Source organism: Cornus florida, unplaced genomic scaffold (assembly GCF_030987335.1).
Source record: "Cornus florida cultivar Cherokee Brave unplaced genomic scaffold, ASM3098733v1 CherokeeBrave_3.0.0_Hap2_Chr04, whole genome shotgun sequence".
Classification (NCBI taxonomy): Eukaryota; Viridiplantae; Streptophyta; class Magnoliopsida; order Cornales; family Cornaceae; genus Cornus; species Cornus florida.
In genome coordinates, this window is record NW_026775574.1 from 4,922,050 (window position 1) to 4,948,644 (window position 26,595).

Below are 26,595 nucleotides of genomic sequence, written 5' to 3' on the forward strand. Positions count from 1 at the left end.
GGCGTGCCAAAAATGTTAATGCTAAAATCGGCTCTTAAGATTCTATTTGGAATTGATGTAATGCGGGCGTGCCAGAACCAACTATATGGTTCGAAGTTAAATGGTCAACTATAGTCTCTTTGGGGGGGTTGACTTTTAGACGATGCGAGGATGAAGAGAATAGTGAAACTCCTCTTTTGAGTTCAGTATTGCCTTAATTAAAAAGGACTTTACAGTGAATAATTTATAGTAACAATTGAGAGAATAGAAAGGGGGAGAAATATATATAGAAAGAAATATAGAGAGAAAGATTGGGAGAGAGAAAGAGAGAGATAGAACGTGTCACGACCCTAAAATGATACCAATTCTATAAAAAAAATTCGGCATGACCTCTACTAAAAAGGGTCCTACCACAACCTGTTGAAATGCATAAAAAAAAATTATGATAGCCTCACTTGGTCATAAACTAATCTATTCTGTCCCAATACACAATGCAAACAATATACCAATTCCCAAAATAACTATATACATATAATCAGAGTCCCTTCCCTCCAATTCCTTCAATAAAAAAAAATGAAAGTACCAATCCACTACTTAGTCCCATGCTCCTTTACAAGGAACATAATCTAATTACATCAATTTACAGTCTATGAAATACAGCTGAAATCAAAAGTCCATAATTTACAACATTATACAAATTATACTAAAGTTTTACATAATAGTCAAAATTTACATTTACAAAATATTAAAGTTGTAAAACGAAAATAGCAAAATATAAATTTCCAATCCCATCTAAACTTGTGGTGGATGGTCGTTTGCCACCTTCTTTCCATGTTCTGAAAAATATTAATAATAAGGGGTAAGCAAAATTGCTCAGTAGGTGGTGCCTAAGACACACCTCTTGTGACCCTGTGAATTCAAACAATGAATAGAAATAAAGGATGGTGGTCATGCTATGCCGGGAAAGAATACAACATTAATTCCAATTTTCAAATAAACAATGTCGTGCCATGATATGCGATGCCATGTATGTCGCTCTCCACTTTCAAAATCCAAATCCATCACTTTACAAACTGTTAATATAACCCGTCCGTTGGTGACTCCGCAGCGACACGAGAGAAGGATTGGCTACTGTCCCTGACCCTTGTTACCCCCACGGCGTCATTTGGGGCTCAGATAGTTCAACCATGCTAGGGTGTTTTCCCTAGTTCACTTTAAGTTACATTAATACACTGGCCCTTTGGTGACTCCGCGGCGACCGCGTTTTCTCAAAACCATTTAATCAATATTTCTTCCCAAAAATCCTTTTTTTTTTTTTTTTTTTCAAATAATTTCCCTTCATTCATATCTAATGAAATGCATACATATCTCATACTTTTAATGTTATGATAATAAGGGATTTTCATACAACACAATTAAGCATGTTTTACAACAATTCTAAGAAAATTACACATGCTTCCATATATCATTTATAGCAATTTATCAACACAATAAACATAGAAAATCAGCACTTAGGCATGCTTTTCATACAAATCAACTAACACATAAAATCAAGAACTTGTACACCACAATTAAATCATTTAGGGATAATTAACACCAATTAAACATGCTAACAACAATTATCAAGAGATTAACTTACATAGGTACAAGAAAACATGAATTAGAGACCCCTACCTCAAGGAGGATGAAAAACTCCCAAAATGGGTCTTAAAACCGGAATCCATAGAGTGCACTAAAACTGAAATTGCTTATATAGATGTGAAGATTTCGCCATGCTTTTCGAATTGCCGCAAACGACTTCCAAAATTTTCAAGTAATGAAAGAGGAATCAATGTTTAAAGTTTGAAGTAAAAAGAAAAAGGAAAAGGAAAGTGAGAGAGTAAGAGAGAGGAACCAACAGGAGAGGAAGAGAGAATTGAGACCAAGAATGTGGTCTCATGACCACTTAAAGTGGTGGTGGGTTCCACCTCCAAAATAATTTCCTTTTCCTTTAATTTTATTTTCTTTTCACATCACACACATGCATATATACACATTTAATTCACAATCACTTTAAACACAATAAATAAAATAAATATGATACAAATGGATCCAACTAAAATCTCCATGTGCAACAATTCCGGTAATGGGTCCCGTGTGTCCGGCTTGAAAAGTAAAAAAAAATGCAAAAATGACAACCTTGCATTTCAAAGAGTCCTGAACTCAATGAAATGCCCCAACTTTCCTGAATTTTCTCTTGTGAATTGCAACCAAACAATTCCTCCAAGAGATGAAATAATAGGACTATTGATTGTTTACGCGATGTTGATAATGGTTCAGTCTATGTAATGGATGCTTTTACACCCATGCACAAGCTGCCTCAAAATTGCAAAACTTTTAAAACTACTAAAATTGGAGATGGTGTGAAAAGTGTGCCAGCAACTATTGCAGCCATTGAGCTGCTCTTGAGGACATGAGAGGTCTTCGATGGGTGGTGGTTGAATGATGTTGGATGCTCTGTCTGTGAAAACGCAGGGACTTATTGTGGCTTTAACAGGACAAGCAATGAGACAATCTGTTCTAGTCCCAGGTCCCAAAATAAGTAGCCATTATATAGCATATACATTTTCCATCTTAACATATTACTTGACATATATCTAAATGCAAGCACTTGTTAAGCATAGTTACCACAACATATGTTTCTTATTGTCATTTTTGTTGAAAGTGAATGCTACTATTTTCCAATATTACTCTTTCTCTCTAATTGGAAACTATTTTTTCTGCTGTCTTCCAAGTAGGATCTTAATTTGGTTTTTCAGAGTACTACAATTTGCAGAATTAGTTGGGATTTTCACCCATTTTCGTTTCCTCCATCACTTGAATTGAACTCTAAAGTCGAGGGCATGTAAAAATATTGTTCAGATGACTTTAAAACCTCAAATATGGGTAACAGAGTAGATAGAGTAGAACCATTACTGGGATATGTTTTATTGGTTTCTTTTTGCTCCAATATCTAATTTAGTTTCATGCAACGTCTTTCTGACTGATTCTTTTGCATGTTAATTCAATAAAATTCTTTACTTTTAAGGAGACTTTATGCTTCTAAATATTTAGAAATGCTTTCCTATCATTTTCTGACAACATAAGTTGGATCATTCTAATATATATGTGTATCAGTTACTAATTCCAATTTGCTTACATTTTGCAAGTCACCATATTCCAATAGCTATAGGTGAGTGATTTTTTCCAAGAAATTTTCTTAATTTAACACTAATTCTTAAGACAATGTTTTTAATGGTTTTGGTATTTTCAGGCACAAGTGTGGGAGGCACCATTTTGCTTGTTGTCGTGATACAGATATATGAAATCTGATAGTGATAAAGAGACTCAACTCAAGATAGAGAAATTCCTAGCAAACTACAAGACCCTCAATCTAACCAGATATGCATATAATAATATCAAGAAAATAACTGTCCGCTTCAAGCATAAACTAGGCCAAGGAGGTTATGGAAGTGTCTACCGAGACAAGCTTGATAATGGAGTACCAGTTGCAGTCAAAATGCTTGAGAACCCTAAAGGAAATGGAGAAGACTTCATGAATGGAGTTGCCACGATAAGTAGGATACACCATTTCAACGTGGTTCACCTTTTAGGATTTTGCTATGAAGGGACACGACGCGCTTTTGTTTATGAGTTCATGCCCAATGGATCTCTTGAAAAGTTCATCTTTTCAAACAAAGATCAATCTTCTCATCGTCCCTTGAATTGGGAAAAGTTGCAAGAAATTGCAATTGGCATTGCTCGTGGAATCGAGTATTTGCACCAAGGATGCAGCCAAAGGATCCTTCATTTTGATATTAAACCTCACAAAATTTTGCTAGACCACAATTTCCAGCCCAAGATTTTCGATTTTGGACTGGCCAAGCTTTGTTCAAAGGACCAAAGTGTTGTATCCATGACAGCTACTAGAGGAAATGCAGGCTACATAGCACCTGAGGTCTTCTCAAGGAACTTTGGATATGTTTCTTATAAGGCCGATGTTTATAGCTACGTAATGTTATTGATAGATATGGTTTGGTGCAGGAATAACACTGATGTTACCACTGAAAATGAGAGTGAAAAATATTTTCCAGAATGGATTTACGACAGAATAAGCCAAGGTAAAGAACTTGGATTACAAGTTGAGATAGAAGAAGACAAAGAGATTGCAAAGAAGCTAACTATTGTCACACTTTGGTGAATTCAGTGGAGTCCGGTGGACAGACCTTCCATGGCAGTGGTGGTTCAAATGCTAGAAGGTGACCTGGAAAGTTTAGATATACCTGCAAAACCTTTTGTTTCTTGAGATATTGATCAGACGGGATCAACTTTATCTCAATGTAATATTGGAAGTATGTTTTTGTTACAAAAGCTTGAATTTAAAACCACACGGAATAATATATTAGTCTATTTTGTTCTATTTGAAAGTGTTGGAAATATAGAGAAGAAAGTGTCATTGGCATCACTGCTGTATTAAAGTTTTAACTACTTATTTGGGAATTTTAATTTAGGTAGAAAAGAAGGGAAGAGAAGTAAAAAAAATAAGCAATTAGTTGTTATTTCTGTTAATCAAAAGAGTAAAGTAGCTTAAAATCCAACTCGTACATTAAAGGAGCCTTCTCCCTAAATTATGTTCATCAAACTACATTGATGTTTTGTACCAAACTCTTAGTAAATAAAGAATTGAGATAAAAAAATTCTAGTCTTAGTGCAGGCAGAATAAGGTTGGATAAGCAGAGTTAAGAGAATGCCACCATACTAGATGTGGTAAAGACGCAAGGATTTATGGGTTGAAGATGATGATTCTACCATGTTGTAACGACCCGAACACAAGGATCCGAATCGCTAACCGAGTCCTTACTCGAACTCGTGGTCAACTAAGGATACTTTCGTCCTTTCCTATGTCAATACATATTATATGTGTTATTCCGGGTTTATAAAAAAAAAAAAGTAATAATAAATAAATAAATAATAATAAAATGAGATTATAGTTACAAAAGATGTCAAAACGGTCTACTAACCCATTGAACCCTGTGGAGGAACGTCGTTTGCTACTTGCCTTCCGTGTCCTGAAAAATATTAAATATAAGAGGTGAGCAAATTGCTCAGTAGGTGGTGCCTAAGACACACCTCTTGTGACCCCGTGAATCCAAACAAGGAATAGAACAATAGGGAGCGGGGTCATGCTAAACCGGGGAAAATACACTATCAATTCCAAGTTCAAAACAAGCAAATGTCTTGCCATGAATGCAATGCCATGTATGCCACTCCCGATTTCCAAAATCCAAATCCATCGCTTTTTAAACTGTTAATATAACCCGTCCATTGGTGACTCTGCAGCGACACAAGAGAATGATTGGCTACTGTCCTTGACCCTTGGTACCTCCGCAGCGTCATTTGGAGCCCAGATAGCTCAACCACGCTAGGGTATTTCCCTAGTTCCCTCTAGGTTATATTAACACCATAGCCCTTTGGTGACTTCGTGGCAACCGGGTTTTCATAAAAATCACTTTAATCAAATCTTTGTCCCCAAAATCCCTTTTTCATTCACTTCAAATCATTTTGCCCTTTTTCCATACCCAATGCTCTGAATGCATGTCACATACTTTGACATTACTATGAAAATAAATGGATTTCCACTACACAATTTAACATGCTTCCACATAGCAATTTCTAGCAAGATCTTAAACATCATGGCATGGAAGTTTACATTTAGGCATACTTTTCATATAATTTAATTAATACACATAATCATAGATTTCATCTACAACAACAAAAATCATTTTCAAGGCAATCAATTCAAATTAAGCGTATTAATTTGCACAATATCAACTACACACAAAATCATATACTTCCTATACACAATTAAATCACTTTAGTGTGCAATCAGCACAAATTAGCATATTAGGATACTAATTAAGTAAAATTAACTCATAAAGATGTAAAATTGTGTGGATTAAAGACTCCTACTTCAAATTAAGCCAAAAACCCCCAAATGGGTCTCAAAACCGGAATCCCTAGAGTGCACTAAAACTAAAATTGCTTATATGGACATGAAAATCTCGCCGTGCTCTTCAAATTGCTGCAAACGGCTTCCAAAAATTCCAAATATTGAGGGAGAAATCAAGGTTTAAAGCCTTGAAGAAAAAAGAAAAAGAAAAAGAAAGTTTGAGAGGAAGAGAGAGAGAGAGCAACGGGAGAGGGACAGAGAAATGGAGACCAAAATGTGATCTCATGACCAGTTACAGTGGTTGTGGGCCCAACCAATTTTATTTTATTTTTTCCTTTTTCTTTTTGTTTTCATTTTACACCACATATATACATATACACATTTAATTTCACAATCACTTAAAACACAATAAATAAAAATAAATATGATGCAAATACACTCAACTAAAATCTTCGTATGCAACAATTTCGGTAGTGGGTCCCACACGGGACCGTCCGGCTTGAAAACGAAAAAATGCGAAAATGGTTACCCTTACATTTCAAAGAGTCCTGGACTCAATGAGATGCTCCATACAACTCTTGGACACAACCGGCACATTTCGCAGTATCCACTACGCAAAACAAAAAAAAAAAAAGCGAAAATGCCCTTGCAACGACAAAAATTCCGGAAAAATGAAAAATGGCAAAAAAATGGGAACATCACACGTCTCCAAATCAAATAAGCCCGTTCTTGAAAAGAAAAATAGTAGAGATAATGATAATGTTCATCCTATGATTCTATATTCTGGGAGAAAAAAAGGGCTCTTGACAGTCTTCAAGAAACAAATACATCATTAGTACTTCAAGAATAAGGGGAAAAAAATAGAAGGAAGAAACCTTTTACGCCAGATGGCAACACGCGGATTGAATCCAGGATATAAGCGTCAACTATTTTTAAGAAGCAATTACACACCTCTAAGCCTCGATAAGACTCGCATAATAGAATTTTTTAACATATTTAAGCGATATTCATGTTTGATAGTGGATCACATTTCTTAAAACATTGATTCTTGATTCTTTTTCTTCTTTTTTTTTTTTTGCATTTAATCTCCTAGTGTTTTTTTTATTCTTGACAATGTTGGTGTTGAGTCTCGTAGAGCATAATCCACTACCGGACACTACAGTCTTCCTGTCTCACATGCACCGGACATACTAAGACAAGCTATGGTGGTGGCCTAAGGGAATTCAATCTCCCGATTGCCAAAATTCAAGTTCCTTAGAACATCTCCAATGGAGTCTCTAAAATTAGGCTTTCTAAATTTGCCACATCAGCATTTTTCAACAACCACGTCAGCATTTTCCATAGCCACGTCAACGTTTTAGAGTTTCCAAATTTTAGCTATCACATGTACTCCAATAGTGAATTTAATATTTTTACTAAATTATTTTTTTTTTCTATAACAGCTATATTTTTTTATCTCATATAAACAATCATTTATTCAACTCATCATCATTACATTCATCTTTATTATTATAGCAAAATATCAATTCACATCTCCTTCAATCTGTATGAAATATTATAAACAATACAATATCTAATATTATTTGATTTATTAATTTATAGAGGTGAAAACAAAGACACATTTTTTTAATAAAAAAAAAATCATATTTTAAAATAAATTTCAATTTGTTAGGGAAAAAAAAATTATTTGGTTAACCAATATAACCGTTAAGGCACTGTTTGGGTTAGTCAAATAATACCTAAAACGGCTATAATGTCAATAGGAACGTTGAAATTTTTGAAAAGGAAAAAAAAAAAAAAAAACTTTTTTTTCCAATTTTTTAAAACTTTTTTGGGCACAAAAAAGTTTTTAAGGCACTTTTTGTGTCAGCCAAACAGTGCCTTAACGGCTCTTTAGTTCAATTATGTTGACGAAAAAAAAAAAAAACTAATTTTTGGAATTTTTTTCACAGCCAAACACGCCCTTAAATGTATTCTGAGCTACAGTATTGCTGGGCCACAAAAGTTTAAAAACAAAAAAATAGGTGTGCCCGCACAAAACATGGGGCCCATTTTTTGGAGACTTTATTGGACTGATCCAATAGCTAAAAAAGGCCCAAAATGTCTAAAACCTGGGCCGTTGGAGCTGTTGCTACGGTGTTTTTGACAAAGGCGGATCCAGGATTTCTGAATGGGGTGGGCTAATATTAAATATAAATTTAATTACAAAATATCTTAAGCAAAAAAAAAAAAAAAAGGTTTTATAACATAACATAGATAAATATTTGAATTCAAAGATTACAAAATATCTATTTAAGTTGTGCTTGACGAGTCTTTAAAGACTCGAATTCGCAATAATAAATTCCAACTCAATTTTCCAAACAAGTTCCCGTTCAAGGTTGATGGTCATGTAGTCAGTAAGAAATTTATCTCCAATCTTGCTACGTATCACTGTTTTAACACATCTCATGCCTGAAAATGCTCTCTCTGTAGTTGCTGTAGAAACAGGAAGAGTCAACACAAGATGGATCAATCTGTCAACCAAAGGATAGTACTCAATCTTCCTGCTTACAACTAGTTCCCGACTTAAATCAGTAAGAGAAGAAATATTCTAAAACTCGGGATCACAAGTTGATAATGCATCAACTGATGCTTCAATATTTTAACATCTTGACCAGTGAAATCCCAAGGATAGAATTTCTCAGCAAGAGTGCATATTTTTTCCATAATAAAAGATTTAAAAGAATCACTAGAATCCAAAACCGAGCTAAGAGTAAGAAGTTCTACTACTTCATTGTTGAATCTATATTCTAATTCTATTAACTGTAAATCTATTGCAGAGTTGAAAATGTCAAAGTGATAATGGTGCTCAACTGTAATATGATCTTGTTGCTGACAATGACAACCCGTGCCCTCTACATAACGAGAACTCAAATCAAGTATATCAATGTTATTTCGATTGCAAAATGACACCACATTGGCAAGGAAAATATCCCAATCATCTTGTCTGAATTTTTGAAGGAGAGTTTTAGTTGTTGAGACTAATTTCAAAGCATTTAGAATGTCTTGAGATTTGTGTTGCAAGGCCTGGCAAAGTGTGTCGGTGAATCCCATAATCTTATACATTAGGTGTAAGATAAATATGAATTCAAAGCTTTTCATACCTTGTACACACCTAAAGCTTGCCCACGTATATGTTGACGTTGTCCACCCTTTCTAAGACTTTCAACAACTGTGCAGGATGCAGTATACATATCAATCAAATCCTTCACAGAATCATCATGTGAGCTTCAACGAGTTGCTCCAGCTCGATGCAATGTGCCAATCTGATTAACCCCTTTACCAGATTCACATTCACTTGTGTTCAACATACGTGCAATCTCATCCCTCTGAAAAGATTGTAATTCAGCAAGACGCTTGGGAGAGGAAGCAACAAGATTGACAATACAAGTCAGGTGAGAGAATAATTGCCAAATATTTGGCTCATCTTTTGCTGCTGCAACTAATGCTAGTTGTAATCGATGAGCAAAACAATGGACATAACAAGCAAATGGGCAATCTTTAAGAAATAATGCTTGTAGTCCATTCCATTCACCACGCATATTACTAGCACCATCATACTCTTGACCTCTCAAATTTTGAATTGAAAGATCAAACTGAACAAGAATATCAGATATTGCATCCTTAAGCGTAACTGCTGATGTGTTTTCAACTCCCACAATGCTAAAAAAACGTTCCATTAGCAAACCATCATGCTTGACATATCTTAAAACAAGAGCCATTTGCTCTGTTTTAGACTCATCTTGTGCTTTATCAACAAGAATACAATATTTGCCTCCCGCAATTTCATCACAAATCATTTTTCTCACTTTGTTTGCAAGAATATGAAGAATCTCTTTTTGAATTGATGGAGCAATGTATTGGGTATTTTGTGGAGCATTGTTTAAAATAACACTTGAGAGTTCATCATTTCATTCTTCTTTGCACTTTAACAATTCTATAAAATTCCCTCGATTTAATGAACTTGAACTTTCATCATGGCCTCTAAAAGCAATTCCTTGCAATGCTAGCAAGCGAACGATTTCAATACTTCCCTTAAGCCGCATTCGATTCTTCAAAACCTCTTCTCTTGATTGGGCATTCAACACTTTATCAATATGTTGTGCTGATTTCTTTAAATTCCCATAAAGCATGGCACATTTTGTATGTGGTGAGGATTGAAGTCCCATGTGTTTCAAGAATACACAATTATCTCCATCATTAACTCTCTTCCAACCTCTAAAACCACTATCAATAAGTGATGAATGACTCGCCGCTGTATTATTTCTCTTTTCAAAGAGAAAGCATGGAAAATAATATGCTTTATCTTTTGAAAGAGAATACTCTAGCCAAGGAAATTGTTTGAACCATTCATACTTAAATCGCTGATTCTGCTTTCCATCAAAAGAGTTAGGATAATTGGAAAGTTTAGGTTGATAAGGCCCCAAATTGATATAAGTTCATCCAATCTCATCCATTTGATTTATCGGGTATTCATGTATTTGAATACGGAACCCGGGATCTCTTTTAATAGAAGTGTAGTGAAGTTGATTGGGTTCAACAACTTGAGGTACGATAGGAGGTTGCAAATCAAGATCACTAGGTATATCCTTTTTCGATTAATCATCATCAATGTTAGATGCACTACCATTAGGTATATCCTTTTTCGATTGACCATCATCACTCATTTGGCCTCTCTTTTGATAGAATGAGAGAATAGACATACTTTTCATTTTCTTGTTTGGAGGTTGATGTTGAGCCATTATTATTTTTAACCTAATAAAATTAAAGAATGAGTTAGATTAAAAATACCTAAATCAAAATATATCTACCTAAACCAACTATTGTTTATTTCAATTTTAGTTAATTAACAATGTTTCTTTAGACAATTGACTGATTAAGGCATAAAAAATCCTATTTGGATAATTAATTAAAAAAAATTACCAATTTAATTCTGACCAATTCACCACTCGGTACCCTATCTCTTTTGACCAATTTATTAATCCTATTTGAGAATCTAGAGTGCAAGCCCCTTCCAACACTACGGAATTCACTCAAAACGTATTTTAATTTTCAAGAAGTAACTTTAGAGCTTTTCCTTTCAAGAATTAACTTTAGAGCTCTTTGAGGTTAGCTATCCTTGATAAACTCCCTACAAGAGTCAAATTATATCACTGGCCTCTCATTTACGGGAGTTGCAATTTGAAAATAAAGGAACTTCAGAATATTCAAGACCGAGTAGTCTTATGATTTTTCTTTTTTAGTTCTGAAAATATTTCCATCTTCAAGAAGCTTGGCATGTTTGATAAAAATTGTGTCAGATTCAAATCATTCAATCTCTGCAGATTTCTAATCCAATTCTTCAATCCTAAGAATTAAAAAATTACAATAATTTTGGAACAAATTTTTTTTTTTAATCCAATTCTTCAATCCTAAGAATTAAAAAATTACAATAATTTTGGAACAATTTTTTTTTTTTAAAAAAAAAAAAAATTGTTATAATCATTTATCTATGAGTTTTTTTAAAAAAAAAATTGTTATAATCATTTATCTATGAGTTTTTAAATATATTACATATATAGCATTATTTCACAAATTTTCACCTCAGAATTCATTAAAATTAAAATACCTTAGGTCCTGGATATGAAATACAAGGCAAGAATGAAATTAATGAAATACAAGACAAGAAATTGAATGAAATACAGTACTCCTTACGTCCTGCCAGATTCTCACACCAGATTTTCACACCAGGATTGGCAATTTGGCAGCCGCAGTCTCGCAGATTCTGAAGTTGCATTAGCCTATTAGGCTTGTTTGGGGTAGGTTAATATTACTAAATTTTTTTTTTAGTATAGTTAAATATTTTATTTTTTATTTTTTGAGTGGGCGGAAGCCACCACAACCCACCCCTCCCTCCGCCCTTGGTTTTTTAGTTTACTCAACCCACGTCCTGGGATTCCTCTTGTAGAAGGGAGAATAGTCGTCCCAAAGAAAGAGGTGGAAAAGAAAAGTCATCAAAGCTGCATTAAGATTGTTTTGAATAAGATATATGTAAAATGCCACTAACCAAAATTAAAGGCCAAGTGTTTGTAATATAGTGCAGCCAAGTTTGACTATGCGTTGTACTTCAATTTAACCATGTCCTCTGCACCAATTGACTTATTGGATTAATGAGATAAAAAAATAAAAATAAAAAAAGCATATATCACTGGTCTAGATCAGGATTCATCATTTGCTCTCTCTCTCTCTCTCATGTCTCCTCTTCCAAGCATAATTGTCTTCCTTCTCTCAGTTTATGCAGGAACAAGAACTTTGGGTGAAAATACAGAGGAGAGTTTCTTTAAACTATGTCCACCAACCAGATGTAGCAAAAGAGGTCCAACTATCAAATATCCTTTCAGGCTCAATACTCAACCAGCCTTTTGTGGCCTTGAAGGATTCGAATTATCATGCTCAGGTAACAACACACTCTTCCACCTTCCTTTCTCCGGCAACTACTACTTGAAAGAAATCTCTTATCTCGATGGCAAGCTTTACCTAATGCAATTCCCCGAATCAAATTGCCCATTACAAGATTATATGTCACTTAACCGCTCCAATTCCATCTCAGACAACTCCGGCCTCTTAGCACGCGAATTTTCTCTTGTGAAGTGCAACCAAAGAATCCCTGCAAGAGCAGAAATAATAGGACCTATTGATTGTTTACGCAATGTTGATAATGATTCAGTCTATGTAATGGATGCTGGTACACCCATGAACAAGCTGCCTCTAAATTGCGGAACTTTTAAAACTGCTGAAATTGGAGTCGGTGGGAATAGTGTAGATACAGCTATGGCAGCCATTGAGAAGCTCTTGAGGACAGGAGAGTTCATGGATGGGTGGAATTGGGAAGCTGTTGGATGCTTCAGCTGTGTAAAAGCAGGGAATTATTGTGGCTTTAACAGGACAAGCAATGAGACAATCTGTTCTAGTCCCAGACCCCAAAGTAAGTAGCCACTCTATTTTCCATCTAACACATACTTGTTAAGCATAGTTACCACAGCATATGGATCTTACTTTTAAGAACTCTTAGTTTGTTTAGAGGACTATAAAACCTATTGTTTGGACAGACATTCCATCTAGATTGTACATTTATGGGTAACGTAGGAGACAAAGTAGAACCATTGATATATGGGTAACAAAGTAGACAGATTCGAACCATTACTGGGATATGTCTTATTGGTTTCTTTATGCTCCAACATATAATTAAGTTTGGTGCAACATATTTCAATAGGATAATTTATGATTGTAAACATTTTAAAATGCTTTCCTATCATTTTTTTGACAACATAAATTGGATCATCCTAATGTATATCTGCATCAGGTACTAATTCCAATTTGCTTACATTTTACAGGTTACAATATTCCAATAGCTATCGGTGAGTGATTTTTCCTTCTTTTTTCCCAAGAAATTAACATATAATTCGTAAGATAATGTTGTTTATGTTTTTGGTTTCTTCAGGAACTAGTGTGGGAGGCACCATCTTGCTTGCCGTGGTGATACTTTTTATCTACAGATATAAGAAATCTGACAACGATAAAGAGACTCAGCTCAAAATAGAGAATTTCCTAGAGAACTACAAGACCCTCAATCCAACCAGATACGCGTTTAATGATATCAAGAAAATAACTGGCCGCTTCAAGCACAAACTAGGCCAAGGAGGTTTTGGAAGTGTCTACCGAGGGAAACTTGACAATGGAGTGCCAGTTGCAGTCAAAATGCTTGAGAACCCTAAAGGAAATGGAGAAGACTTCATGAATGAAGTTGCCACTATAAGTAGGATACACCATTTCAACGTGGTTCACCTTTTAGGATTTTGCTATGAAGGGACACAACGCGCTCTTGTTTATGAGTTCATGCCCAATGGATCTCTTGAAAAGTACATATTCTCAAAGAAAGATCAATCTTCTCATTGTCCCTTGAATTGGGAAAAGTTACAAGAGATTGCGATTGGTATTGCTCGTGGAATCGAGTATTTGCACCAAGGATGCAACCAAAGGATCCTTCATTTTGATATTAAACCTCACAACATTTTGCTAGACCACAATTTCCAGCCCAGGATTTCAGATTTTGGACTGGCCAAGCTATGTTCAAAGGACCACAGTGCTGTATCCATGACAGCTGCCAGAGGAACTGCAGGCTACATAGCACCCGAGGTCTTCTCAAGGAACTTTGGACATGTTTCTTATAAGGCCGATGTTTATAGCTACGGAATGTTGTTGATAGATATGGTTGGGTGCAGGAATAACACTGACGTTACCACTGAAAATGGGAGCGAAAATTATTTTCCAGAATGGATTTACGACAGAATCAGCCAAGGTAAGGAACTTGGATTACAAGTTGAGATAGAAGACGATAAAGAGATTGCAAAGAAGCTTACTATTGTCGCACTTTGGTGCATTCAGTGGAATCCGGTAGACAGACCTTCCATGGCAGTGGTGGTTCAAATGCTAGAAGGCGACCTGAAAAGTTTAGATGTACCTGCAAAGCCTTTTGTTTCTTGAGATATTGATCAGATGGGATCAACTTGATCTAAGTGAAATATTTGAAGTACGTTTTTGTTACAAAAACTTGAATGTAGTTTCAAAGCCACACGGAATAATATTACAGTCTATTTTGTTCTCAGCCTAGTGGAGACTAATCTATTAATATATATATATATTTTTGAAGCGTTGGAAATAATAGAGAAGAAAGTGTAATGGTTGTCCCTTGAGGAGAGAAAAGAAAGTAAAAAAAGGTGATACTCTCAACGTTTAGTTAGTTGGTTATACCATGTCATTGGCATCACCGTTTGGGAGTCTTAATTAAGGGAGAAAAGGAAGGGAAGAGGAGTAGAAAATAAACAATTCGTCGTTAATTCTGTTAATCAAAAGAATAAAGTTGCTTATAGTCCAACTAGTACATTAGAAGGAGCCTTCAGCCTAAATTATGTTCATCAAACTAAATTGATGTTTTGTACCAAATAATTCTAGTCTCAGTGAAGGCAGAGTAAGGTTGAATGAGCAGAGTTAAGAGAATGCCACCATACTATATATGGTAAAGAAGCAAGGATTATGGATGTTTCTTATGGGGGAAAAGCTGAAGATGATGATTCTACCTTCAGAAAAGAAAAATAGTAGAGATAATGGAAATGCCCATTCTATGACTCTATATTTTGGGGGCAAAAAGAAGCTCTTGACAGTCTTCAAGAAACAAATACATGATTAGTACTTCAAGAGTGAGGAATAAAAAGGAAGAAAAGAAAAAATGTCCCTTTTATGTCAGATGGCAACATACGGAATTAAACCCCGGACTTCAACTATCTTCAAAAAGCACCTCTAAACCTGGATAAACACTAAGTCCAATAAAATTGTTCAAACATATTTAAGCTGAACCTCGATAAACACTAGTACAATAGAATTGTTCAAACATATTTAAGCTAAATTCATGATGATGTCAATCCTCTTAAAGCACTGTATACCCCACCACAAGGCACATAAAGTCTTCTGCCTCACATGCATTGTGATTGTTTTGAATAGCATATGGATAAGTCAAGTGATGTGGAATTTTGGACGGCACCAAGAAATCAAAGGCATAGTCTTTGTAACATAGGGCAGCCCAGTTTGACCATGTGCTTTCCAACCAAATTAAAGGCAAAGTCTTTGAAATATAGGGCAGCCAAGTTTCACTATGTGCTTTATTATGGATGGCGCCAGCCTATGAAGCACGGACATTCCTCCTAAGGGATTTCGTATCCGTGTCGGATACTTTTCGGACGACTCGGACACGGGTGTCGGTGTCCGAAAAGTATCCGACACGGGTACGGGACCCCGACTCGGACAAGGGAGTCGGTGTCCGAAAAGTATCCGACACGGGTACGGAGCCCCTGGGAGGAGTGTCCGTGGGAGGCTCGGACACGTGTCCGACACTTCTGTAAAGTGTCCAAATATTATTTTTTATTAGATACGCGTGTCCAAGGCTCTGACACACAGTCCGACACTTCTGTGAGACAAAATTTATTTTCTCTCACTCCTCGCAGTCTCTCCTCTTCTTCAATTATCTCTCTTCATGAACAAGATATATATATTTAAGTTACATGAACAAAACTTTGTGAAAGATTGAAAGTATATATGTTTATTCATATACATATTTAGTTCATTATAGTTATGTCTCTTTTGCACATCTTCGTTTGGAATTTGGATCAACTTTATTTTTCATTTATTTTTTATTTTGTCTTATCTATATTTTTCTTATAACAGAGATAAAATTATTGAAATTGATTCTGTTATTTGTTATTGTTTTATTTATCTGTATAAGATTTTCGTAATCATATTTTGAATATATAATTATATATCTCTATATCTATATATATATAATTTTATAGGCGTATCTTCGCCGTGTCCGTGTCCTATTTTTTAAAAAATTGCCGTGTCGCCGTATCCGTATCGTGTCGTACCTGTGTCCCGTATCCGTGTCCGTGCTTCATAAGCGCCAACGGAATTAAACGCAGTCTTTGTAATATAAGGCAGCCAAGTTTGACTATGTGCTTTACTTCAATCAAACTCGGTGGCAACATTTAATTTGGTCCACTTTTCAAAAGAAAAAAATAATAACAAAATAAAAAAAATTTAATTTATGCAGTCAACGAGTTTTAGCACCAAAATCTTTATGCATCTTTCTATAATACTCTAAAAGTTTTTAGGAGACCTGCATCTTTTTAGGATACTCTTTATATAATAGATTTAATTCATTCTGAAGATTACGTTTTTTTCCAATTTTTTATAATAAGGAGTCCATTTTCATGGTTGTGATTAGTAAGAGAACATGTGGATGACATTAAAAGTGATATACAGCTACCAAAGTGTACCATCCAATAAAGTTTAATGGAATTCAGACCCCACCAGCCCACCAGCAACGAGTACAAATATCAAGAAGTCTGAATAATAAAAAAAAAAACATTTAAATTTTAACACGGTGAATTATCAGCCCATCCTCTTTCAAACAAAAATAAAAGTTAAAATCTATTTACTGAATAATTTTATCACCTTAGTTAGAACCAATCAATAAAAGGAATAAAGTTATATTCTATTTTTTTAATACTAATAAGCCCATCTCACAAATTGTGGAGTCACGGTGTTCCATAATAGAGTTTCTGCAACAATATCACTTTCTTCTTCCCTGATTTCTCATATCCAATATTCATCCGAAGTTAACAGACAACAATGGGAAGTAAAAGCCCACCGACTCTACTCCTTGCATACTTTTCCCTATTGATTTTTTCATTCCTCGCTGAATCTCAAGCAAGATCACTTCAACAAGTTTGTTCTTCCTCATGTGGAGATATCAAAAACATCAGCTACCCATTTCGCTTAAAAGGCGATCCAGAAAGCTGTGGCGATCACGACTATGAACTTTCATGCGAGGACAACAAAACTATATTGGAATATTACTCAGGAAGGTACTATGTGAAGAGAATTTCATATACAATGCGTACCATTCGCATAGTTGATGTTAATTTTGTGAATGGAACTTGCAATCTTCCATACCATTCTCTATCCCCGGATGTAGTGGATAGTGATATTCGTTACGAAGATGCACAAATAGGACTCAATTTTATGTATGCCAGTTTCATTAACTGCTCCGGAATCATCACTGATCCAACTTACAGAAAACTTCCTTGTATGGGTGGAAACACATCCCATGTTTATGTTGTTTATGGTTCTATGCTCTCCAGTCTTCCCGAGAGATGCTCATTTATCTCAATGCTTCCGATTGATTTTAGAGATTTGAATGATACAATCCTGAATTTACTGGAGTCAGGGTTCGATATGGGATGGTCAGTTGAGTGCCGAGATTGCCAGCTATCCAATCAAAGTTGCTATCTAGCTAAATTCGAATTACCATTTGATTATTACTGTTCAGATTATGGTCAGTAGTCCTAACTTGTCTTAACCTTTGTTCTGATGTTCTTGCATTAAAGTATAGCCTAATTTTTCTCTGGTTAGGTCCATATGCAGATGGTATCATTTCCACAATAGTTAAGATCGCCTTTTCTCTACTTGGGTCCTTTTTGATTGGTATATTATCCTCACTGAAACTTCAGTTTGTGACATGTGAGACTATTCTGATTGATTTTCCTTGGTTTAACATCCTTCACTTCTTCATGCTTTTGCAGTGATTATACTTATTGCTAGATTTATCCTCGCTCCAATCATTATTCTGGTGTTCCTAATTCACAAGTTCAGGAAAGACCGAAAGCCGGTTGATAAAGTGGAGACATTTCTACAGAATCAGCAGTCCTTGATGCCGAAAAGGTACTCTTACACTGATCTAGTTGCAATGACGAACCACTTCAGAGATAAATTGGGGCAAGGGGGGTTTGGATCGGTTTATAAAGGGCAACTACCTGGTGGTTACTTGATTGCTGTTAAAATGCTCGAGAACACAAAGTTCAGTGGTGAAGAATTCATCAATGAGGTCTCAACAATCGGTAGAATTCACCATGTCAATGTGGTGCAACTAGCGGGATTTTGTTCTGAGGGGTCTAAAAGGGCTCTTGTGTATGAGTACATGCCTAATGGATCACTTGACAAACACATCTTCGCGAAGGAAGGAAAGGGTCAGTCGTTTTGTTGGGGGAATATCCTCGAAATAGCTCTAGGAACTGCTAGAGGGATTGAGTATCTACATTGTGGATGTGATGTATGCATTCTTCATTTCGACATTAAGCCTCACAATATCCTGCTGGACCAAAATTTCGTCCCAAAAGTCGCAGATTTTGGCCTTGCCAAATTTCACGCGAAGGAGAATGATTTTGTGTCCATTAGTACAACGAGAGGAACAATAGGGTACATAGCTCCTGAACTGATTTCAAGGAATTTTGGAGCAGTGTCCAGCAAATCAGATGTGTACAGTTTTGGTATGTTATTGTTGGAAATGGCTGGAAGAAGAAAGAATGTAGATGAAAAGGCAAAAAGTGAGAGCAAAGTCTACTTTCCATCATGGGTTTATGACAATCTTGACAAGGGAGGAGATTTAGAGCTTGAAACTGTGAGTGACATTGAGATTGGGATTGCAAGAAAATTGTGTATGGTTGGACTATGGTGCATCCAAATGAAGGCATCAGACCGTCCTTCAATGACCAAAGTGGTGGAAATGTTAGAAGGGAATATTGATGATTTGAAAATGCCTCCCAAGCCATTTATGTGTTCGCCCAAACGTGCGTCTATCAATGAGTCTCGATCGGATTCTTCAACAGAGATATTTTCTGAGTCCATAGAGGAATGTTTGTATGGTGATAGAAATGTTTATTCTCATCAATCTGTTGTGTAATAAAAACGGCAGATCTATTATAGTAAAAGTTTATGGTTACATGTATTATTTAGCCCCACATTCCTTTTATGTGTCTATGTACTTTTGCATGTTTATAAGAGATTCAATTAGAGGAATATCTTAATCTGCATCACTGGTCTTCAGGCTTCATCATTTGAAGAACATTCTCTCTCTCTCTCTCCTCTACCAGGCAAAATTGTCTTTCCTTCCCTCAACTTATGCTGGAACAATAAACTTTGGGTGGAAATACTAACGAGAGTTTCTTTAAACTACGTCCACCAACCAGATGTAGCAAAAAAGCTCCAAACATCAGATATCCTTTCAGGCTCAATACTCAACCATCCTTTTGTGGCCTTGAAGGATTTGAATTATCATGCTCAGGTGATAACACACTCTTCCACCTCCCTTTCTCCAGTAACTGCAACTAGAAAGAAATCACTTATCTTGATGGCAGGATTTACTTAATGCAATTCCACGACACGAATTGCCCATTGCAAGATTATATGTCTTTTACCCGCTCCAATTCGATCTTAAAGGACACCTTGTCCAGGGACTCTTCTCTTGTGAAGTGCAACCAAAGATTTACAGTAGATGTAGATGAAATGATACCTATTGATTGTTTACGCGATGATGATGATTTAGTCTATGTAATGGATGCTGGTGCACCCATGAAAAAGCTGCCTCTAAATTACAGAACTTTTAAACTGCTAAAATTGGAATTGATGGGAATAACGTACAGAAAGCTATTACAGCCATTGAGAGGCTCTTGAGGACAGGAGAGTTCAGAGATGGGTGGTGGTGGAACGATGTCGGATGTTCCCATTGTGAACACACTGGGAATTATTGTGGCTTCAACAGAACAAGCAATGAAACAATCTGTTCTAGTCCCAGTCCCCAAAGCAATGAAGCAAGCACTTGTTATGCATTATTAAGCATATGTTTCTTACTTTCAAGAAGTCGTATACACTAAGAAAAAGTCTTGTCCATTTTTAGATGGAGCTTCAATCGCAGCTAGGTCTAGAGGAAAGTCATTGACATTCCTGTTTCTTTGAAAACTTGTTAAGTAGGTGATTTGAAAGTAGAGGTGGAAAGTGAATGTAAGTATTTTCCACTGTAAAATCGATTCCCAATACTACTCTCTCCAGTTGGCAACTGGTTTTTCAGCTGTCTTCCAAGTAGGATCCTTGGCTTTTAGGGTTCTACAATTTGCAGAATTAGTAGGGATTTTCACCCATTTCCATTTCCTCTCATCACTTGAATTGAACTCCAAAGTCAAGGGCATGTAAATAGTTGCTCAGATGAAGATTATAGATGTATGGGTAAAAGAGTAGATAGAGTAGAAGCATTACTGGATGTCTTGTTGGTTTCTTTTTGCTCTAATATATATCTAATTTAGTTTAGTGCAGCATCTTTCTAATTGATCCTTTTGCATGTTAATTCAGTAGAATTCTCTATTTTAAAGGAGAATTTATGCTTCTAAACATTTAGAAAAGCTTTCCTATCATTCTCTGACAACATAAATTGGATCATCCTAATATATATGTGATGTGAATCAGTTACTAATTCTAATTTGCTTACATTTTGCAGGTTACCAAATCCCAAGAAATTCTCTTAATTTAACATAAATTCTTAAGACAAAGTTGTTTATGCTTTTGGTTTCTTCAGTGCTAGTGTGGGAGGCACCATCTTGCTTGCAGTGGTGATATATTTTATCTACAAATACGTTAAATCTGACAATGATAAAGTGACTCAACTTAAGATAGAGAATCCTACCAAACTACAAGACCTTCAATCCAGCCATAAATGCGTTTAATGACATCAAGAAAATAACTGGTCACTTCAAGCACGAATTAGGCCAAGGAGGTTATGGAAGTGTCTACCGAGGGAAGCTTGACAATGGAGTACTAGTTGCAGTCAAAATGCTCGAGAATTCTAAAAGAAATGGAGAAGAGTTCATGAATGAAGTTGCTACTATAGGTAGGATACACCATTTCAATGTGGTTCACCTTTTAGAATTTTGCTATTAAGGGACACAACGAGCTCTTGTTTATGAGTTCATGCCCAATGGATCTCTTGAAATTTTCATCTTTTCATTGCCCCTTCAATTCAGAAAAGCAGCAAGAAATTGCGATTGACATTGCTCGTGGAATTGAGTATTTGCACCAAGGTTGCAACCAAAGGATCCTTCATTTTGATTTTAAACCTTACAACACTTTGGTAGACCATAATTTCCAGCCAAGATTTCGGATTTTGGACTGGCCAAACTCTGTTCAAAGGACCAAAGTGCTGTATCTATGACAGCTGCCAGAGGAACTGGAGGCTACATGGCACCCAAGCTCTTCTAAAGGAACTTTGGGCATGTTTCTTATAAGTCCGATGTTTATAGCTATGGAATGTTGATAGATATGGTTGGGTTCAGGAATAACATTGATGTCACCATTGAAAATGAGAGAAAATATTTTCCAGAATGGATTTGCGACAGAATCAGCCAAGGTGAAGAACTCGGATTGCAAGTTGAGATAGAAGAGGATGAAGAGATCGCAAAGAAGCTTATTATTGTCGCACTTTGGCGCATTCAGTGAAGTCCGGTGGACATACCTTCCATGGCATTGGACCAGTGGTGGTTCAAATGCTAGAAGGTGATCTGCAAAGTTTAGAGATACCAGCAAAGCCTTTTTTTTTTTTGGTTTTTTCCTTGAGATATTGATCAGATGGGATCAACTTGATCTCAATGAAATATTGGTTGTAAGTTTTTTTTTTTTTTCTTTCCCCGGAAGGTAATATCGAATGTAGTTCCAAAACAGCACGGAATAATAAATCAATCTATTTTGTTCTTAGCCTAGTGAAAACCAATCTATTAATTTTTATTTTGAAGTGTTGGAAATAATAGAGAAGAATGTATAATGGTTGTAGCTTGAGAAGAGAAAAGAAGGAAAAAGAAGGCAATAATCCTATCTCTTACGTGTCAGCATTTAATTACTTGGTGACATCATCGTTGTATTAAAGTTTAATCCCTTATTTGGGAGTCTTAGAGCAACTCCAATGGGCTGCTATTTTCAAAATATAGCATATGGGTTTAAAATGGGCTCTCCAATGGCATGCCAAAATATAACTTTGCCAAATATTGTGCCAAATATGACAAAACATATAGCCATTGCCAAATCTGTTATTGCTCTCTTCCTTCTCTCTTCTCTCTCGCATGGGCTGCCAATTTGGTGTTGGGCTTGTGTATACATCAGTTGTACTTGTGTGTGTATATATATATATATATATATATATATATATGTCAGTGTTGTGTGTATATATATGTATATGTCTGTTGTGTGTGTATATATATATATGTGTGTGTATATATATGTCTATTGTGCTTGTATATATATATAGATGTCAGTGTTTTTATTTATTTATTTTTAATAAGCAAATAAGCTAAATAAAATACAAACACTCACAAAAAAAAAAAAAAAATAGTTGTTGAAAATTGTAATTGGGAATGGTAGTTGAAAAATAATGGTTGTTGTGTCAAAAAATAGCATTTTGGATGAAATGCACCATTGGAGCAGAATTGCTAAAATATAGCATTTTGACATTGTAACTCCTCTCAAAATATAGATTTGGCATGCAAAAATGGCATTTTATATTGGAAATGGTCTTAGTAAAGGGAGAAAGGAAGGGAAAAGAATTATAAAATAGACAATTTATTGTTAATTCTGTTTATCGAAAGAGTAAAGTAGCTTAAAATCCAACTAGTACATTAGGAGGCTTCAGCCTAAATTTTGTTCGTCAAACTACATTGACTTATGTTTTGTATCAACTCTAAGAAAATAAAGAATTAAGATCAAATAATTCTAGTATCAGGGCAGGGAGGGTAAGGTTGGATGAGCAGAGAGTTGAGAAAATGTCACTATACTAGATATATATGTAATAAAGAAGCAATGATATATATTGGACAGAATGTCACTATACTAGATAAATGGGACTATACTAGGACAGAATGTTCGACAAGTCCGTTTTCAACCTAATAAACAAAACCTACTAGCTTATACACAAAACCTACTAGCTTTAGTTAGTAGTTGATGCTGATTTTTGGCCGAATTCAGTAGTTTAGGGCCTCAAAATCACATTTTTTAATCCTATAGTTAGACTGAAATATTTCGGAAAATAGTAAGGGTAGTTTGGGTAAATGAATAATATTTTTCCATATCCTCATGGACTTTTTAAAATTTCCATGACTTTGAAAAACAGTTGACTTTGACTCCATAAATTTGAAAGTTGATCTCCAAAGCTCCATGTTTTAATTTTTTATATTTTTTTTCATTAGCTAATACTTATAATCACTCACTGCCACGTACACATATTGACCACCCATTTTCATTGACCAGAACAATGACTCACCATTTCATTAATCCATATCCATAACTCACCACTCATATACCAACACAATCATATTTGAGCCTACTCAACAATTTCTCAAGTGTTCTGTCATTCTGATGATCAGGAAATTCTTCAAATTCCACTTAGTGTGGTGGATACAGAGGACCAAATGGTATGGAGATATGATAAGAGGGCTGTTTTCTCACAAAAGTCAGCTTAATGGGTGGCTTTGGAGCTTTGTAAAGAGCGTGGTCAGGGTAGTAATGCCTGGGTTGAGAGTAATTCTGTTAGAAACCTTATGCTGAAGAGCTACTGGAGAAAACTATGGATAAGTAAAATACCAGTTCTGCAATGTATAAGAAGAAAGACATACATGTTTGACAAACTCCTTGGTCATTTGCAATTGTTTGTGTGAGTCAATAGGAAATGGCAAACTATTGTAGTACATTTTGTGTCAATTTTTCTATGTCATTTCTCTGGGACTTTGTGTTAGATGTTGAATCGTTGTAAACCGGTGACTTTTTCAATTTGTATGTTGCAAAGGGAGATCAGCAAAATCAACTAACTCAAAAGATTATGTTTCCAGTTGTGCAGAAAACTGAAAAGTCTCACATTTGAGTTCATGGATGAGTGGTGGTGGTATGATGTTGGATGCTTCGACTATGAAACAGCAGGGAATTATTGTGGCTTCAACAGGGCAAGCAACTAAACAATCTGTTCTAGTCCCAGATCCCAAAGTAGCTGCTATATATATTTTCCATCTTAACATACACTTGACATCTAAATGCAAGCACTTGTTAAGCATTATTAAGAATAGTTACCAAAGCATATGTTTCTTACTTTCAAGAACTCGTATACACTAAGAAAAAGTCTTGTCTATTTGTAGATGGAGCTTCAATAGCAGCTAGGTCTAGAGGGAAGTTATCAACATTTCTGTTTCTTTGAAAACTTGTTAAGTAGGTAATTTGAAAGTAGAGGTGGAAAGTGAATGCAAGTATTTTCCTGCTGTCTTCCAAGTAGGATCCTTGGCCTTCAGGATTCTACAATTTCCAGAATTAGTAGGGATTTTCACCACATCCATTTCCTCCATCAATTGAATTGAATTCCAAAGTTGAGCACATGTAACTAATTTGTTAAGATGAATTGAAAGATCGGACTGATATCCCATCTAGATTATAAACATATGGGTAACAGCGTAAATAGAGTAGAACCAGCACTAAGATATGTCTTGTTGGTTTCTTTTTGCTCCAATATAATCTAGTTTGGTGCAACATCTTTCTAGCTGAATTTTTTGCATGTTTATTCAATAGGATTCTCTATTTTTAAGCAGAATTTATGCTTCTAAACATTTAGATATGCTTTCTATCATTCTCTAACATCATAAATTGGATCATTCTAATATGCAAGTGTATCAGTTACTAGTTCCAATTTGCTTACATTTTGCAGGTTGCCATATTCCAATAGCTATAGGTTAGATTTTCTTCCCAAGAAATTAATTTTCTTAATTTAACATAAACTCTTAAGACAATGTTGTTTATGCTTTTGGTTATTTCAGGCACTAGTGTGGGAGGCACTATCTTGCTTGCCATGGTGATACTTTTAATCTACCAGTATCTAAAATCTGACAATGATAAAGAGACTCAAGTCAAGATAGAAAAATTCCTAGCAAACTACAAGACCCAATCCAATCAGATACACATTAGGACAAGGAGTTTATGGATGTGTCTACCGAGGGAAGCTTGACAATGGAGTACCAGTTGCATTCAAAATGCTCAAGAACTTGAAAGGAAATGGAGAAGACTTCATGAATGAAGTTGCCATTATATGTAGATTGTAGGATACGCCATTTCAACGTGGTTAGCCTTTTAGGATTTTGCTATGAAAGGACAAGATGCGTTCTTGTTTATGAGTTCATGCCCAATGGATCTCTTGAAAAGTTCATCTTCTCAAACAAAGATCAATCTTCTCATCGTCCCTTGAATTGGGAAAAGTTGCAACAAATTCAAATTGGCATTGCTCATGGAATTCAGTAATTGCACCAAGGCTGCAACCAAAGGATCCTTCATTTTGATATTAAGCTTCACAACATTTTGGTGGACCACAATTTCCAGCCCAAGATTTCAGATTTTGGACTAGTGAAGCTATGTTCAAAAGACCAAAGTGCTGTATCTATGACAGCTGCTGGAGGAACTGCAGGGTACATAGCACCCGAGCTCTTCTCAAGGAACTTTGGGCATGTTTCTTATAAGTCTGATTTTTATAGCTATGGAATGTTGTCGAGAGAAATGGTTGGGTGCAGGAATGACATTGATGTTACCATTGAAAAAGAGAGCGAAAAATATTTTCTAGAATGGATTGACAGAATCAGCCAAGGTAAAGAACTTGGATTGCAATGTGAAGAAGATTACTATTGTCACGCTTTGGTGCATTCAGTGGAGTCCGGTGGACAGACCTTCCATGGCAGTGGTGGTTCAAATGCTAGAAGGTGACCAAAAAGTTTAGATATACCTGCAAAGCCTTCTGTTTCTCAACATGCTGATCAGATGGGATCAACTTGATCTCAATGAAATATTTGATAATTTGAAGTATTTTTTTTTCTTTTTCTTTTTCGAAAGGTTATATTGGAAGTACGTTTTTGTTAGAAAAACTTGAATGCAGTTCTCAAATTACACGGAATAATAAATCAGTCTATTTTGTTCTTGGCCTAGTGGAAACCAATCTATTAACTATTATTTGGAAGTGTAGGAAATAATAGAGAAGAGAGTACAGTGATTGTCGCTCGAGGAGAGAAAAGAAGGTGATAATCCTATCTCTTACGTGTCAACATTTAATTAGTTGGTGATATCGTCGTCATTCCTATCATCTTTGTATTAAAGTTTAATCCTTTATTTTGGAGAAGTAGAAAATA

The 26,595-nt window shown here is 35.5% G+C and overlaps 2 protein-coding genes and 3 pseudogenes across 3 annotated transcripts; all 5 read left to right on the forward strand.

The window, feature by feature from the left end:
• Positions 1-2,463: 2,463 nt before the first annotated feature.
• On the forward strand, positions 2,464-4,451 carry LOC132304649 (rust resistance kinase Lr10-like; annotated as a pseudogene).
• Positions 4,452-12,151: 7,700 nt separating this feature from the next.
• On the forward strand, positions 12,152-14,630 carry LOC132302573 (rust resistance kinase Lr10-like). Of its 2 annotated transcripts, XM_059799473.1 has the most exons (4): positions 12,153-12,422; positions 12,576-12,950; positions 13,360-13,383; positions 13,467-14,630. In XM_059799473.1, the coding sequence occupies exons 1-4, from the start codon at positions 12,218-12,220 to the stop codon at positions 14,507-14,509; spliced, it is 1,647 nt and encodes a 548-aa protein (XP_059655456.1). In that variant the 5' UTR covers positions 12,153-12,217; the 3' UTR covers positions 14,510-14,630. The 2 variants fall into 2 exon arrangements, with proteins under 2 accessions (XP_059655455.1, XP_059655456.1); XM_059799472.1 differs by having other exon boundaries at positions 12,152-12,950.
• Positions 14,631-17,072: 2,442 nt separating this feature from the next.
• On the forward strand, positions 17,073-19,361 carry LOC132302571 (rust resistance kinase Lr10-like). Its single transcript, XM_059799471.1, has 3 exons — positions 17,073-17,912; positions 17,990-18,061; positions 18,160-19,361. Exons 1-3 carry the CDS (start codon positions 17,207-17,209, stop codon positions 19,314-19,316), a joined length of 1,935 nt encoding a protein of 644 aa, XP_059655454.1. The 5' UTR covers positions 17,073-17,206; the 3' UTR covers positions 19,317-19,361.
• A 743-nt stretch (positions 19,362-20,104) lies between these two features.
• On the forward strand, positions 20,105-22,239 carry LOC132304650 (rust resistance kinase Lr10-like; annotated as a pseudogene).
• LOC132304651 (rust resistance kinase Lr10-like) lies at positions 21,722-26,380 on the forward strand (annotated as a pseudogene).
• Positions 26,381-26,595: the final 215 nt, after the last annotated feature.

What these genes read in the sequence shown, in the direction of transcription:
- LOC132302573 (XM_059799472.1), top strand. Translation starts at nt 12,218, where the DNA reads ATGTCTCCTCTTCCAAGCATAATTGTCTTCCTTCTCTCAGTTTATGCA. An exon ending in TTCTAGTCCCAGACCCCAAA is followed by an intron (nt 12,951 to 13,359) that starts GTAAGTAGCCAC and finishes TACATTTTACAG; the next exon opens with GTTACAATATTCCAATAGCT. An exon ending in CAATATTCCAATAGCTATCG is followed by an intron (nt 13,384 to 13,466) that starts GTGAGTGATTTT and finishes TGGTTTCTTCAG; the next exon opens with GAACTAGTGTGGGAGGCACC.
- LOC132302571 (XM_059799471.1), top strand. Translation starts at nt 17,207, where the DNA reads ATGGGAAGTAAAAGCCCACCGACTCTACTCCTTGCATACTTTTCCCTA. An exon ending in TTATTACTGTTCAGATTATG is followed by an intron (nt 17,913 to 17,989) that starts GTCAGTAGTCCT and finishes TTCTCTGGTTAG; the next exon opens with GTCCATATGCAGATGGTATC. An exon ending in ACTTGGGTCCTTTTTGATTG is followed by an intron (nt 18,062 to 18,159) that starts GTATATTATCCT and finishes ATGCTTTTGCAG; the next exon opens with TGATTATACTTATTGCTAGA.